Raw genomic sequence first — 16,275 nt, 5'->3', positions numbered from 1 at the left:
TGGAGATTGAGACTGGTAGATTCGGAGGGATACCTGCAAACAACAGGATATGCCACTTATGCCAGCTAGAGCCAGAGACAGAGCTACATTACATATGTCATTGCACAGTGTACTATGAGATTTTGGGCCGTTTCCACTACTTATTCAAAGACGGTTTCGGTCCTTTCTCTAGGGTCATGGGTTCTGAGGATCAGAGATGTCTTGGGCTATATCTACTTGAGTTTCACAGATATAGAGACACTTTACTCGGGCGAGCTAGAGAGAGACAGTCCCAGAGACGGATTACACATTTCTTTTCACTAGATATGGGGCAGCCAAAGGAGCAGCCATCACTGCAGAGCTCAGCCACAATCATTCGATCACTAGTGCTACTGGCACTCTCATTGACCGAGCACTGCAGCTACGGAGATCCAGACGGCCACGATTGAGGAGAGCGTCTACACAGCAGATCGACGGAGACTACAACAGAAGATTTGAGCCATACTCTCTCGACATCCAGAGTGCAGATGAGGGTGCATTCTAGTAGTAGTATCTTTGTTCTAGTTCTTTTGTACCCAGACATGGTATTAGATTCACTATTTTGTAACAGATTGGTCTCAAAGGTCATTTGGCCTTTTAAAGACGTTAATATAGCATTTCATTCTCTCTCTCTCTCTCTCTCTCTCTCTCTCTCTCTCTCTCTCTCTCTCTCTCTCTCTCTCTCTCTCTCTCTCTCTCTCTCTCTCTCTCTCTCTCGTGCTGTCACAAGACGGGCACCACGTGCCAATAGAAAAGAACAGACTGAACAGACTTTTAGCACTTCAATAGCAACTGAACTGAGAGAGAGAGAGAGAGAGAGAGAGAGAGAGAGAAAATGAAATGAAATGAAATGTTATATTAACGTCTTCAAAAGGCCAGAGTGACCTATGAGACCAAACTGATACGAAAGTGGTGAATCTGTTACAATGTCTGAAAAGTGTGAAAGTGTGAAAATAAATGAAAAAACTAAATACAAAGTATTAGATAAATTTCTTAGGAGCATTCTGGGTATCTGGCTAGAATGATTCTAATCCTTTGTTGTAGTCTCCTCCGGTGAAGTGTGCTTCTGCATCTCGATCGTGGTCGTCTCGATTTCCTAAGCTCAATCGCCCTGTCAATGAGGGTGCCTTTAGTATGAATGTGGGTACTCTTTGTGCTCGCTGTTGGCCTCTTGCTTCTCCTTCCATTCCTGCTTCTCTCGATCCGAAGAAATCTGTGATCTGCCTCTGAGGCTATAGTGCTCTTTGTCTTCTCATTAGATTATCCCTATGCCGATGTAGTTCCAGTAGGTACAGGCCTAAGCACCTTTGATCTTGGTACTGCATGACTCTATCTAGAGGTCCAAAGCCTTCTTTAAATAGGCAATGGAAACGCGCACGTATCTCATAGTATACAGTGCAATGGCATATGTAGTGTAATTCTGTCTCCGGCTCCATTCCGCATAACTTGCAAATTCTACTCTCACGTGGGATTCCCCTAAATTTGCCAAATTCGATTTCCAACTGGTGTGAGGATGTACGAATCTGACCAATAGCACATCTCAAACCATGAGATAGGTGGATATCCATGTAGCTTGGATGAATCACAAAACCATCTTCAGATAGCTGTAGGAAGTTTTCTTTGTAGTCGGCCATCTTCGTGCCCAATTCTTGTGTAGGGTCTACCCATGTCCTCTTAGTGTCCAACTGTACAAGATCCTAGCGGATGATTTTATTAATCTCCATTCGTGTGATTGCCAGTGATTGAGCCTCAAGAGAGTATTAGAAGGGGGGTAATCTTTCCATACTGAACCCGTGTCTCTGAAACCACGAGGACAGTTGCGCATACCAGCATGATGTATCTCCTTTCATTGCTAATTGTCGAGAGGATTCGAGGGCCAATCGAGCATATCCGCAATTATTTGTATCCCATAAACCATGTATAAAGGACACTGATCTGGTAAGAGCTTCAATTTCTATCGGAGGGGCAGCTAGTTCCGCTCGGGTAATCGCGTGTGGTACGGAGGCCTTGGCTCTAATCATTCGGGAAATCATAGATACCAAAGGTCTCTCCATTGACTTCCAATTATCCTGATCCACAGATGGTCCCCAAATCTGGACCCCATAAAGCATAGCCGAAGCCACCATAGTATCAAAGAGCCAAATTTTTGTTCGTGGTTCCTGAAATTGCACTTGTGAACACATCCTCTCCAACCCTCCCAAGGCCGCAGAGGCTCTGGACAATCTAGCATCCGCTGCTTTCTTAAGAGTAAACTTCGGTCCTGTAAATACCACACCAAGGTATGTGTATGCATCTGTGTACTCTACTATATCCTGGCCATATGCAAATGTAGGTGCCGATCTCCTAACCCACTGCGGTGTGGTGTTAAACACCATAACTTTGGTTTTACCCAAATTTACCGACAGTCCGCTGTCCTCCGCGAATTTATGTAATGCATCTAACTGCCTCTGCATTCCATCTGGTGATTCTGCTATCAATACAATATCATCTGCATACAACAACAAAGGGATCCATGACCCTACAAGTTGAGCACCTCTGTCACCCTCTCTATCAATGTAATCTGATACCTCATCTATATACATACCAAATAAAGTAGGGGACAGTGGGCATCCCTGCTTTACTCCAACGGTGGAATGAACAATGTCGGAGTCCCCTTCTGGAGTACGTATATAACCAGTTACTGACCCATATAAGGCCATGATCCCCCAGATAATCTCTTTGGGAACCCCTAACTCTTGCATTCTGCCGATCAATCTGGCCCTTGGTACTGTATCAAAAGCTTTCCGAAAATCCACAAAGCAACAATACATCCTTCTCCCGCTTGCTCTTCCTTCCTCAATAATGGCTCTGAGCGTAAGAATATGAGCTAAAGTGGAATAACCCCTCTTGAATCCAGCTTGCCCTGTTGCCCTAATGCTCTCATTCTCTGCCCATCTAGTCAATTTTTGTTCCAGAATGGATGCGTACAGTCGGGTCAATGTGTGACCCACCACAATGGTACGGTAGTTCCTGGGTATCATAGGATCCCCTGACTTGAAAATAGGTACGATAGTAGATAATTTCCAAGATTCAGGTAATCCTTCACACATGACCCGATTAAACAGACGAGCAAGGACTTCTGAAAGTAGTTCCCTTGCATGGATCAGATGTTCTGCTACTAAACCCTCATGACCATATGCTCTTCTTGTCTTCATCTTATCAATGGCTTTTTCCACCATTTCCGTAGTAAAGAAAGTACTGATAGCAGGGCATGGCTCTAGCGGATCTGGTAATGGAGGCTGTCCAAATACTGTATATAATGATGTTACATATTGACCCCAAATCTCAGGAGAAGTAATTGTCGGAGGCGATGAGTGCTCGTGAAATAAACGCCAGGCCTCATGTGAGTCCTGACTCAAGAAGAGCTGATATAAATCCTTCTCGAGTTTGGCTAAAAAAGCCCTTTTCTTGCGACGTACTATACGCCGAAGAGCAATCCGAGACTGCTTATATGTGATGATCCCAAGTGTAAGCTCTCTCTGGACCCGGGTTCTCGTCTCTCTGCATTCCTCGTCGTACCAACTGTTTTGAGGCATGTTCCCAGATCCTCTCTTCTGATCAGGCTGAGTATGTGGGTATGCCTCTTGTGCTGCTCCATGTAGTATCTCTGTTAGCTGAGAAGTAATCTCCTCTACAGTATATATTGGCTCGGCTGCCCACATCCTATTATAGATCTTTTCCACATAGACTGAATCAGTCTCTTGCGTGAAAGTATATCTTGTGTGTGTCTTCTTCCTTTGTACTTGAGAGGCATTGTATTGGAAGGAGATTGATAAGGTCAAGAGAGCATGATCCACTGCAATCCCAACCGGTCTGGGTCCCACCTTAAAGTCCTCGATACTAGAAATAAAGCTTGGTGAAGTCATGACATAATCCACTGTAATGGCCCCATGCCTGTGCGGGAAGAATGTGAATCCCCCAGATAAAGGGAAATTCTCTAGTCCATTAAGTATGGCCAAACCATGTGTAGTTGCCATTTCCATGAGATGTCTCCCATATTCAGTGTGTTCTTTATCTTGTGAGTTTCTAGTAAGCCCCTCTTGTGATAAATCCACTTCTCTGAGCATTTCCTCTGCTTGAGAGTTGGCCGTTCTAGCATTAACGTCTCCTAAGAGAACGATGTCTCCATCTCTAGAGAACTCCCATATGTCATTATTCAATATGGAGAAAGGTGACTGTCCTTTAGGTGAGGAGTAGACTGATGTACTTGGAGGGAAGTAGCATATAGCGATATATAGAAATCTACCTGTCTCGGCTCTCATTCTCACCCACATATACCTTGCTTGTTCATCTTTCCTGATAATCTGTAGTAGTGGTTTCAGCTCCTCTTTAAATAAGACTGCTACTCCTCCTTAACCCCGGCTACCTCGTAGAGATCTCTTGTCTGGTCGACCAGCTATTTCCCATAAATACCCCTTCACAGGTGGCATAAGCTATCCCGGTATCTGGTGTGTCTCTGAGTAGAAAACTATGTCTCTGTCCCTAAAGCTGTCTTCAAAGGCACCTACATCTAGCCTATATGATCCATTACAATTCCACGCCGCTATCCGGAGCGTCGCCCCATAGGTCTCGCACCGTCATGATGAGCGCTTTTCCAGAACCACTACTTTCCCTCCTCTATAAAAGGCGATTTTCCCCTTTTCTCTTGCTGCCCTGATCTCTGGCATCAACTCTTGCATGTGTGCCACTTGTGCCAATGTAAGGTCATCTCCCAAGAAAATACCGGTTTTCTTAAGAGTTGGCCTCTTCTTTAGAAATTCTTTCCTTATTTCTATATTCGGGAAGCGGAAAATAAGTGCCCTATCCTTTACGTTTCCCTTCTCGTCGATTCCTTTCTTGCCCACTCTCCATGCACTTGTGTGAGTAGGCTCTGTGATGCCCATGCGTTGTAGCAGTTCCCTCACTTCTTCATCTACATTCTCTTTGTCTTTGACTCCTGTGACCCGCACATGTAGAGCCCGATTCTTCCTTTTCTGCTCTTCCTCAATGATCATATTAATAATGGTGGAGGTAGGTGTGGTCTCAGGCATCTGGGCCTTACCTTTCTTCCCATCCTCAATCCATTTCTCTGCTTCATTAACCTTTTCTTGTGTCTTAACAAGACGTTCCGCCCATGAAGATGTCGTTTTCGATTTCTGTTCATCTCCTTCCCGTAGAGCCTTCATCTGATCCTTCATGTCCTCGAGCTCCTTCAGCACCGAAGGTTGGTCTTCTCCCTTCTCCTTAGTTGCAGATTTGCAAGCCGCAAGTTCTCCTTTTAGCTCCTCGATTATTGTATCTTTTTCCCCCATGCGCTTTTCCATATTTGTTCTCCATGCTTCAAAACTTGCTACTGCCTCATCGAGTTTCTTTTGCATAACGCATTCTGTTACATTTACTTCGGCCTTGATTAGGTTTCGTAATTCCGTTTTCACGATCTGAATTTCCTCATTCTGTATCCCCCGGATCTCTCTCCTTAGTTCTCTCATCATGTCTCCATACAAGGAGTTCCTGTAGCTCTCAACGTTCGCGTGCATTTCCTTCCTGATGTCATCCCTCATATAGTTTAGCTCTGATTTGAGCATCACCTGGACCTTCTCCATCAGCAGCTCATCATGTATCCTGGAGGTTTTCCCAACTCGTAAGGATCCTGGTGATAGTACAGTATCTCTGTTTCTCCGTTTGAAAGTAGCCGTTGTTTTTTTTGGGGTGGTGTAGCTATCTACATCCAGCCCTTCCCCTTCGGTAGGCGGATCCATTGAACCCGAGCCACAAATGTGGGGTAGGGTACTAGGGTGAGGGACTGAGAATAAGGCAAACTTAAAGGTTTATCTTAAGGTTTAAAAACCTTTGCATGTATTGTGAGTGGCTTATCTCCTTTGAATTTATAATTGTCTGCTCTTACAACTTGAATGGCTCACTGAAATATAGGCAAACTTAAAGGTTTATCTTAAAGCTTAAAAACCTTTACGTAGGAGATCTTTGTCTTTCTACGCGTAGATGAAGGGTGGGGGGTGCCGGGGACTTGCTACGCGTAGGAAGTCCTTCTACGCATAGAAGAACTTGCAGAGAGGAGAGGGCTTGTGTGCGCGACCTATTGCCCACCCGTACAACCCCACTGCATCCTGCTGCCTGCAACACACTGTAGAGGTCTTTTGCCTTGCATGCGCAGCTGTACCTCAGAGCCTTGTGCAACCTTCTACAGAGGTCTTCTGCCCTACATGCGTAGCAGCACCTGCGCCTTGCAGCACCTCATAAACTGCTCCCACTGCAGTAACCTGCGTGCGTAACCTACTCGAGTAACAGCAGCACCAACCAAAGGCAATTCGCACAGCTTTGCACAGGTTCCACATCAGCCAGTTCGCAGGTTCGCATCTCAAAGGCAGCAAGTATGGCGCAGCTCCAGGAAACTCGGGCCTATACGCTGTCCTACCTCACACGTTCAGAGACCCCAGCAGCAGCACGAAGCAAAGGCAGGGGCGGGTGCAGAGCAAGCCAGCAGAGACAGGGGCGAGTGCAGAGCGCGCGAGCAGAGGCAGGCGCGTGAACACGGAGAGAGCGAGACGCGACACGGAGTGTTGGAGTTTCACCCCAGAGAGTACTGGCCCCAAACCTTGGCGCCCCTTTCGGTATTTCTTTATATTGCATCAACAAAGAACAAGCCGGTACTCCAAACTCTGCACCTTCTCCAGGAAGCATGCCAGAGAATGAGCCCATGGCCTCGTATTTAAAGGCCCTAGGCCCAAAAGTAGTTTACATGAAAAGCCTTCAAACTCAAAAGCATCTCGTCCAAAAGCAATGCCCAAAAATCTGCCAGCACATTTTGCGGAAATCCGTACAACTGCCACGTCAGCACTCTCAACACGTTTTGCGAAAATCTGTCATGTCAGCATTGTCAATGCGTTTTGCGGAAATCAGTACAGTTCTGACACATCAGCAATCAGCGAAAAATCCGGGCTGTGTTTGTGGGTCCTGCTTTATTTATATGCCTTTATGTCACTTGGGCCCCATCGGACTGGGTCCCATGAGCTGGTAGGACTTCTTCTTCTGTTGTTGCTTGTTCTTCTTAGGGTTTAGGCCCCTTGGCCGGTGATTAGCACAATGGCTCCGTTCTTCAGTGGCTTAACACGTCACCAGTTTGTAATATCCCCCTTTCTTGAGAGAAAGTAATCGTCCGCCGCGATTACAGCATATCTGCAAAACCACTCAAGTTAGCTCAAAAATTTCCGAGAGTCATTCCGAGGCACAATCAGTTTGCTCTCTTTTTTTTGTTCAAGAGTTAGCTTCTCCTTTTGACTCTTTTGATCAAGGAGTTGGCTTCTCCTTTTGTCCAAATCGCAACTCTTGACATTCCGGCGTAGTAAAATGAGCCATCACACCCAGATCGCACTGATCTCGCGCGGGTGTCTTGATGCACTGAAATTACATACCCAGGCAATCTCATCCAATTAGGAATATTTGGTGGTTGGCACATCACAATGCAACACAAATGCTCACATATGCATGCTACAAGACATAGAAACATAAAGACGCCGATGAACACTCCTCCCGCATAACTTAACAAGGTTCGGGCCAGGAGATATTCAATGACTCCCCCATCACTCTTCCCGCATAACCTAAAAAGGTCCGGGCCGGGAGATATAGAGGCCTTTTACAACCAAGCGCCCCCCAAACCACAGTCTGCGTCAATTGCAGGTGCTGAGAGTAGCCACTGCTTAGACTTCTTAATACTCCTCCCGCATCCTGGAGAAGGTGCAGAGTCTGGAGTATCGGCTTGTACTGTGTTGATGCAATATAAAGAAACACCGAAAGGGGCGCCAAGGTTTGGGGCCAATACTCTTTGGGGTGGAATTCCGCCACTCCGTGTCGTTTGTCGTCTCTCTCTCTCTCTCTCTCTCTCTCTCTCTCTCTCTCTCTCTCTCTCTCTCTCTCTCTCTCTCTCTCAGTTCAATTTTTTTATTGAAGTGCTAAAGTCTGTTCAGTCTGTTCTTTTCTATTGGCACGTGGTGCCCCGTCTTGTGATAGTGGTATCATAGCATCATTCATGTGCTTTTCTGAAAGCATACCGGTCCTACCACAGTGTAGACAGAGCTACTAGAATTTACTTGAAGTATCTTCGGGTCTAGACCTTGGACTTATTAGCCACTCCCACCCTTCATACATCGCGCATCGGGTGCGCTGCTCATGTCTTATAGGGCATAAGCCATAAAGATCACTTGCAAGAGAGGATCCAAGATTTGTTTTGAGTCACTGTTTTTCTCAAAATACGTGCCATGTAGATGTTGATGTCTATAGCTACCAAGCCGCACACTCCAAGGACTTGGCAAGCTTTCAAGATTTTTTTTTTGCCCGAAGTTATATGGTTTTTCACATCTTCCTTTGGAGTGCAACTTCTGGTAGAGTGGGGTACCCTGAAATGCTTGCCATGGAAACCCTAGCAGATTATAACTTCAAATTTCTCGACATCTCTCAGTAGACGTCTCTTCACGAGCAGATGATCTTGGAGATCTAGTGTGATTGCTATCTTGGGACTACCATCGCCGCCAGAGGAACACTATCTATCCAAGAGCTTATGAAAGATACTGTGGTCGGCTATGACCTTATGGAATTTTAACCCTAATTTTTGGTGCAGGTTACAGGATGGAAAGTCAATCGACTTTTCGAGCTCGACTGACGTGGAGATTGCTTTTTAAGTTTGAGTTCTGAGAACTTGTTTGGTGATCCTGTTTGGAATTTGTTTGAAATGCATGGTCTGTTTTGAACCTGTCTTGGTGCCGATTTGAAATGTTTGACTCCGGTTTTAATACTGGTTTCAATGATTGGTGATTTTACTCTCGCGTGGAGTAGTGAGAAATGTTGTTTTGGTATTGTTTGAACCTTTGAACGACGCAGACGGGATGTCTAGGGAGCGTTTGGTTGTATGCTTGAAAAATATTATTGTTGTTACTCCCAGCCCGTGCTTGGATGGTTATGCGGATTTTGGAGCCCAATTTTTTGAAGCAGTAGAGAATTTTGTGGAACGGCCTGGAAATGGTGCGGCCCTTTTGAAGTGCGAGAAGGTAGATAAGTTTTCTCCGGATCTTGTACTTGCAACATGGGCCCCCCTTGCTCGAGCGTCAGTGACAAACTAAACGATGATAGTTACGCTCATTAGAATTCGATCATGCAACTCTCGTTCACGCAGAAAGGTGTATGGGATATAGTCGACGGCTCGGAGCCACATCCTACGAGGGATACCGACAACAGCTACTCACCTTCAAGATGAGGAGCATCAAAAATCATGTGTTGATTGGGATGCGAGCAATGCAAAGGCAATGTCGACCATTGCGGAATCTCTTACAAAGGAAATCTCTCCAGCCATATAGACTTTGAAGACTACCAATGATAAGTGGTTTAAGCGTCGAAAGGTTTACTCGAGAATCTACGATGCAAGCCGTCACCCTTCTTGGACAATTATTTGCCATCAAGTTTCTAACCAAAAGTTCCATGCAGTCTTTTCTTATGAAGGCTAAGGTAATTCATGATCAACTATCAACTATGAAAAGTGCACTAACTAGTGCTCAAATAGCTGCTTTGGCACTCACAAAATTGCCTGAGGAATATGAAACGGTGTCCCTTTAGTCAGCATCGTTATGTGGTCCCTTTTCCTAGGCATGACATATTGTATGTTGAGAACGTTTCTCTCATGGATGAGCACGAATGTATGCGGATTTTTCGTGAAAAGCTGAAAAGTTTGTATGTAACGAAGTCGCATTCCATGTCTCTTCCTTGGTATGACACAGTTTCCGAACGAGCACATGATTGTATGAGCACCAAGCATGGGCATTTCCATTGTGATTTGCCACAGTTGATTGATTTCGATCAAACAAAAAAGATTCGATCTCATTGTTTGCATGTGTTTGATGAACAGGTTGTCACTCCATCTCTATGTTCATCTACATTGCATACACAGTCTTTAGAGAAGACAATATTTTTTTTCCTTCACTTCACATGGAATGGGTATGTTCATGGTTTTGTGTTGGAGATGGTTTCAGGAATTTTCAGCCATGGAGATTCTTGAAGATAGAAGAAGCACGACTCTACACGAAGTTGAAGCAAGGACGGAGATTCAGAAGACTTTGTGTCGCTTTCGGCGCGGCCCAAAGAAGCAAGCGTTGCAGACCTTTATGAAGTTCAAGTGCCGCTCGACCCACACAGCAGAGTGGGCCGGCGAAGAGTCCCTTCCAGGATTCCGGATACTGTTGACGATCTCCCTCGATGCCATACAGTTCGGTATCAGTACCTCACTTTGAGAAGAAGGGGATGTCACGTGACACATCCCAACCCTATGTGTCCGTGGACAAGCTACACCACAGCAAGGTTCAGTCAGTCCACTCAGTCTAGATTAGCAGTGATCTGGCACTTTTGTGAGTCTATTCCTAGATCATGCATGCCCAGTCACTAAGTGTAGATGCATATCCTCCGGTTGCACACAGCATGATCATCAGATTCCCTTCAGGATCCATCGGATTCAGTCAGGGGAATTTTCCAATGCATTTAGCCTATTTTCCATTTTTGGTTATTTTCACTTATTATTTTTAAGTGACTTTTCAACAAAAGTACGTAGGGCAATTTTGCTAAGTTAATATATAAGCAAACCCAAGTTAGCACTTTCAAGCAGAAGAGGCAGAAGGAGCTTCCCGCTCAACAGGCAACTTCTCAGCAGTATCCCCTCCCCCCCCTCATGACCCCCTAGCGCCAACCTTCCCTCATCCTTGGCGTTTTCTACCACAGTAGATCCCCAGCATCAAGTTCCATCTCCATTCCCTTGGCGTCTCCCCCTACAGCCCAGCATCGCCATCACACCTTCCATGCTGGCGTTTTTGTCCCTGCAAGATCAGCGTTTTTTCAGCAATCACTAACGCTAGGAGAAGCCAGCAGAACCTCAGCATTTGTAGCGTTTTTCTCAGCTTGGATAACTCAGCTTTGCAGCGTTTTCAGCAGGTGCAAAACCAGCCCTAAACGCAGCCAAAAAGGTACAGATCATTAGCGTTTTGTCATCAGCATGACCCCCCGGCAACTCGATCATTTTCAGCCATGAAAACAGCAGGGAAACAGTCATTTTCAGCCACCAAGACAGCCACGAAATTCAGCCAATAGAAGATCTCAGATTTCAGCAATAAGTCGTCGTCATCATCACCGTCGTCGTCATCGGCATAGTCCCGCTGCATCAGTCCATTGCATACGCATTGTACACCTTTGTGCAATCAAATAAACCAGATTTTTATGAGCCAAACTCTCTTGAGGACTCTTTCAAGAGCATAGTATCCCATCATTGATCACACCTCTCTTGACTCCTGGGATAGTATGCAACTAACTTTTACACACTCCAAAAGGCGATCTACTACACCAAAACCCCCAAGAGACTTCTACCCCCTTTAAGAATAGATGATACATCTCATCCAAGTCTAAGAGCTCTCCAAACCTCAAGAAATGGTGTCCCATACCACCAGCCCAAACCCTAGCGTGAGTAATTGAGCAAGTACTAACAAGGGTCTATAGTGACTAGTTCACAAGCAAGGCCAGTTCACACTTGGAAAACCAATGCCCCAAGCAACCATTCGATGTATGCGGACACAACACTTTCCCCCTCACATTTGATTGTTAACTTCAGTAAGTTCAAGTCCTACAGTCAAATGGTGACTCTTCCGGATCGCACAACTCCCAAGTCGAAGCTAACTAATCGATGCCTCCATTTGATCGAGTAATTTGAGTAAGAAGTCCCCCAAGACTGTTTCACCCAGTATCAAGGACCAACTTTGGTTCAAATGGGTATTCTCCCAATTTGTATCCTCCAAGTTAGGAGACTAGTTGGGAGTCTCCTTGATCCCAAGAGCTGCTTGTCTATCATGTTTCTAGATGTTGCTTAGCAAAAAACACTAGATAAATGAAAAAAAATTGAGGAAAGATCCAACTTATACGATACTCTTAAGAGTGTTTGAACCATAGGATACATTGCCAATCTTCTTGAGCATTTGGAAGGGTCCACAACACCTGAGATCCTTAATGGGGGTGAGTGAGCGGCGCTCTCTATTGAGACACCATGCTATGGTTGCATCCCTGCTCATGACTAAGCAATATAATGTAACCAGATGGGCACCACCTGCCGACTATTAGAACATAACAATTGAAACCAACTTTAGCACTTAAAACACTTCAACTAAAAGGGAACTTCACACTTGAGACAAACGCAGCGTGGCGAGTTCTTCCCAGAAGCACTAGCCCCTAATTAGGCGCGAAGAGCCACTCATCAAATCACTGAGTATAAATAACTACCCCTTGGCTCATATTGAAAGAGCCTTCTTGGCTTGCTTTCACACGTTTAGAAGCCCATGGCTTTTAATAAAAAGTTAACTGCTTTCATAACTCGCAAAAAGCTGCACGTCACTTACGGCCCGCCACATCAGCCCACGTGCTCCGTTGCAAAACGCGGTGCGAATCCCGCTGCAATTTACGGCAGAAACTGCCAGATTTTGGTCCTGCTTTCTGGTACCAGTTTGGGTCGACTCTCTACTATCTCTTACGGTTCGGTCAAGTCATGCCACATCACCAAGTTGTGACACACCCTTTCTTAGGGAAAGGTAATCGTTCCTGATAACACCTGGTAAAAAAATCTATCTTTGTTGTTTTTGGCCAGCAACCTGAGGGAAGGAAGAAGAACTCTATACATAATACATATCCATGTATTTACAACTGTAGATGCTTTACTTTTTACACCCACAAGGGGCCATGCCGAGGGAACACCTTCCCCAACAGGACACCTATCGAACGCAACGCGTGAGCCTCGAGCTCCCTATCCTGATAGCAAGCCAATAATATACAGAGGACAATAGGGCTCCACTGACAAACGTAGGAGGAATCAACCCCTTAGCTATAAGAGAAATCAGCCCGGATAACATAGACGCCGGCATCACACCAGTCTCAAATATGTGCTACAACCCATGCAAAAGCGGCATACATAACCCCAAAAGTGAATGAAATACTGAGGAGTTAGACCACCTATCAGATAAGAAGCACTGTCAATACCACAAATTGCATCATGCATCTCGGTAAGAGCAAAACAGTATCAGTAGTCGATACATGTGTCTACTTGGGAGTCACCTTCACTGACGCCACATTCCACTTTTTCTCATGGCAAGCACGGCCAAAGATAGGCTGACTAGAGGTACATTGTATTGGGGATGCTGGAGTGCCGCTACCATCTGACACATTTTTAGGAGCCCTGTACAAACGAATGGGGTGGATGATGCGCAACCCACATATCTACTCAATGAGCACATTGCAACATTAAGAGCAACTCGACAGGTAAGCAGTGAGCACCTAGAAGCTGGGTGCCCAAATGTGAATGGCTACCAGTCCTAGGCCCTACAAGGCCCATGTTCATTCTACTCTACATGGAGGCTCAATTGTGCAGAAGACAACCACTCGTCCTGCAACCATGCAATCTTCCTCCTTGGTCAGCTTCTTCACACTACTACTAAGTTAGTAACCAATCATGTCCTGCTTCTTGTTAACAGCTGCACAGTCAAATGCATGTAACTTTTCCGCAGCTATTTCTTTCTAGCAGTAAAATATGAAATTTATCAAACAATTTGAAACCTCACCATTACCAAACTAATACAGACATAAACCCACTGTCATGCAAAGCAGCAAATACCATGTAAATGGAGTTTCAGAAACTTGTTTACCCTAAGCTCTGAAGGCGGACACCCAAGTGCAGAGGAGAGGGAAGAGATCGTGCATTTGATACGAAAGAAAGAACATCATCCACTTGTATATTGCCAAGATGCTTGTTCATGTAATCTGATAAATGACTGAGTACATCCTCTGAACTTATTTTGCAAACCTGCACACCTGCTGGGAAAGCAAAGTATTGGCACACAAGAGGATGGAAAGAGATAGGACCAAGCTTGAGGTCGTCAAAATCTTTGACGCCCTCATTTTGAGAAATTTCTTGGCTCAGTTCGTGCAAAGTTGTGATCCTCCTTACTGCAACATGGCAATGGATGTAGGTATTTATCTGTGCAAATGCAGTACCAGATAAAATCATTACAGTGAAAATACATCAATGGCACAAGTAGCAGTTATGATATGCTAGAACTTGTCACCTTTCCTTCAAGGACGGCAAGCTTTTGGAGGGAAGGGATGTCACGAAGAGAGACACCCAACGCCTCAAGAGAATCCCAGTTCAGTTGCGTGAGCATCGCTTGAACAACTTTCCACACTGTGACTCCTTTCTGTTCGGTCAAAAGTCTTTCATAAGCCACTTTGGCTGCTTTCTCGGCCTTTGATCTGAGAGTTTCAAAGTCCATGGGGGGCAGGTGAGTAGACAAGGCGGAGACTTCTGAGAACATAGAAGGGGGCAGCTTTCTAACTTCTCTCTCCTCTGTCGAGGGGACAGATACCATCTTTCTGCGCCCTGCCTTTCTGTCCCTCCAGACTGACTTTGGGTTATCTGTATCGCTTTCATCAGAGGAATCACCTGGCCTTTCTTCTTCATCTTGATCAGGAAGCTGATGAATTGCTGAAGAACGCACGTCATCAAGCCCACAAGGGTGAGGTGTGAACCCATGAAGCGACCTTGGGTGCGATAAATGATGCTGAGGCATCCGGCCGCTTGCAGCAGCCGGGCCGGAGTAGGCTGAAGGTGCGAAATAACTGCCAGCATAACCTCCTCCTCCGGTTGGAACTACTGTTGGCATGTAGTAGCCGCCATAGTAGAAGCTGTTCCGTGGCTCGCGCTCGGCATTTTGCTGTCCATGTGAAGTACGTTGATGATATCCGCGTTTCATGGCGACCAACAGCAACAAGAGGTCTGCAGCTGCCGTCGATGTTATAAGAAGCCTCTATGCGCCTTTTTCCCCCCGCCCGGGGGTGCAAAATGATGTAGGGAGATGGAAAAAATTTGAAAAAAAATGAGAATCTCACTTGAGGCCAGTGGAGGTGGAAGGGGCGTAAGGGACTTGTTGGGTATTTATATATATATATATGTGTGTGTGTGTGTGTGTGTGTGTGTGGGCAGAGCACTCCACCGAAATGGCATTGGGTGAGGTGGTTACCACAGCGTGATTAGAGTTCTCAATTCGTCAACGTGAGATTGAAACTTGCTATGGAGTTTTTGGTTGGCACCCATGCACAAGGGTTGGTTGAGGAGTAGAGCCCTATTGAAATAAAGATGAGCCAGTAGGGTAGGGAGGCACAATGATTAAAAATTTGAAACAAAGAGGAACTGAAGAGAGCTTTCATGTAGGAATGGTTTTAGTGTTTTTCCCTCCTCCTCCTCCTCCTCCTCCTCCTCTCTCTCTCTCTCTCTCTCTCTCTCTCTCTCTCTGTGTGCGCACAGGGCATATGGATGGTCTATGTGCTACATGTAGGGGTCGACAGTGTAGGTCTCGTTTGCTACAAGCAGTTGTAGTTCTCATGAGTACAAGCAGGAAGGGGTAGGAAGAGGAGAGGAAGAGAGGGAGGAGGGGGAGGGAGGCATAAAGAGAAGATGTAGAAGAGAAAGAAGCAAGTGAGGGGGGGTAGTGCAAGGGGAACAACAAGAGAGTGAAAGTGAGCTTGGGCACCAGCGATGGTTGTGCGAAGGAGGAGGAGGAGCACAAGAGGTCAAGGGGACGTAAGCAAGAAAACTAGTGGGGGATCCTGACCACTAAAGTTATAGGTTTTATTTTTAGGGAGCGATATAAATAAGGCAAAATCTAGAGAAATGTTCATCTAGGTTCTCAAAAATGAGGCAATAAGGCTCTTTATCTCTCTCTTCTCTTCGTCCTGGATTGCCACCACTCCTCGTCTATTTCTCCCAACATGTGTGGCAAGGGCATTGGATGCTCGACTCCTATCTTTTCATTTGAATGTGAAGCTCAAGTCAACTCGACTAAGCTCATCCGCCAGGACCTCAATCAGCTAGATACCACGAGGACATGGATACAGCCAGCACAGGAGCTGGGCACGAAGATGGCTTTCTACAGAGAGCATCTTCTCTAGCTTACGAAGGACGGTTTTGTGACGAGATCCAAATACATGGACACCCACTTGTCTCATGGGATACGATGTGCTATTGGCCGAATACGCACATCTCCACACCAACTGCGGATCGAGACTGGGAGATACAGCAGAGTACCAAAAGAGGCCAGGACATGCCTCCTGTGTGACCCGGAGCCTGAGATAGAGTTGCACAACACATGCCACTACCCCGTC

General features: G+C 45.7%; 1 protein-coding gene across 1 annotated transcript in view; it reads right to left on the bottom strand.

The window, feature by feature from the left end:
• NOV (Histidine kinase-, DNA gyrase B-, and HSP90-like ATPase family protein) overlaps window positions 1-14,933 on the bottom strand; it is a gene marked incomplete at its 3' end in the record, with an annotated part of 61,458 nt that extends 46,525 nt beyond the window's left edge. The window contains exons 1-2 of the mRNA XM_086501415.1: window positions 14,184-14,933; window positions 13,764-14,095 (exon numbers count right to left, since the gene is read on the bottom strand). Coding sequence (XP_086357541.1) covers window positions 13,764-14,095; window positions 14,184-14,867 — 1,016 coding nt within the window. The remainder of the gene's footprint in view (window positions 1-13,763; window positions 14,096-14,183) is intronic.
• Between the last annotated feature and the right edge of the window lie 1,342 nt (window positions 14,934-16,275).

Source organism: Adiantum capillus-veneris, chromosome 26, assembly GCF_014529385.1.
Source record: "Adiantum capillus-veneris isolate H3 chromosome 26, ASM1452938v2, whole genome shotgun sequence".
NCBI lineage: Eukaryota > Viridiplantae > Streptophyta > Polypodiopsida > Polypodiales > Pteridaceae > Adiantum > Adiantum capillus-veneris.
This window is presented reverse-complemented; position numbering and strand designations above follow the sequence as displayed.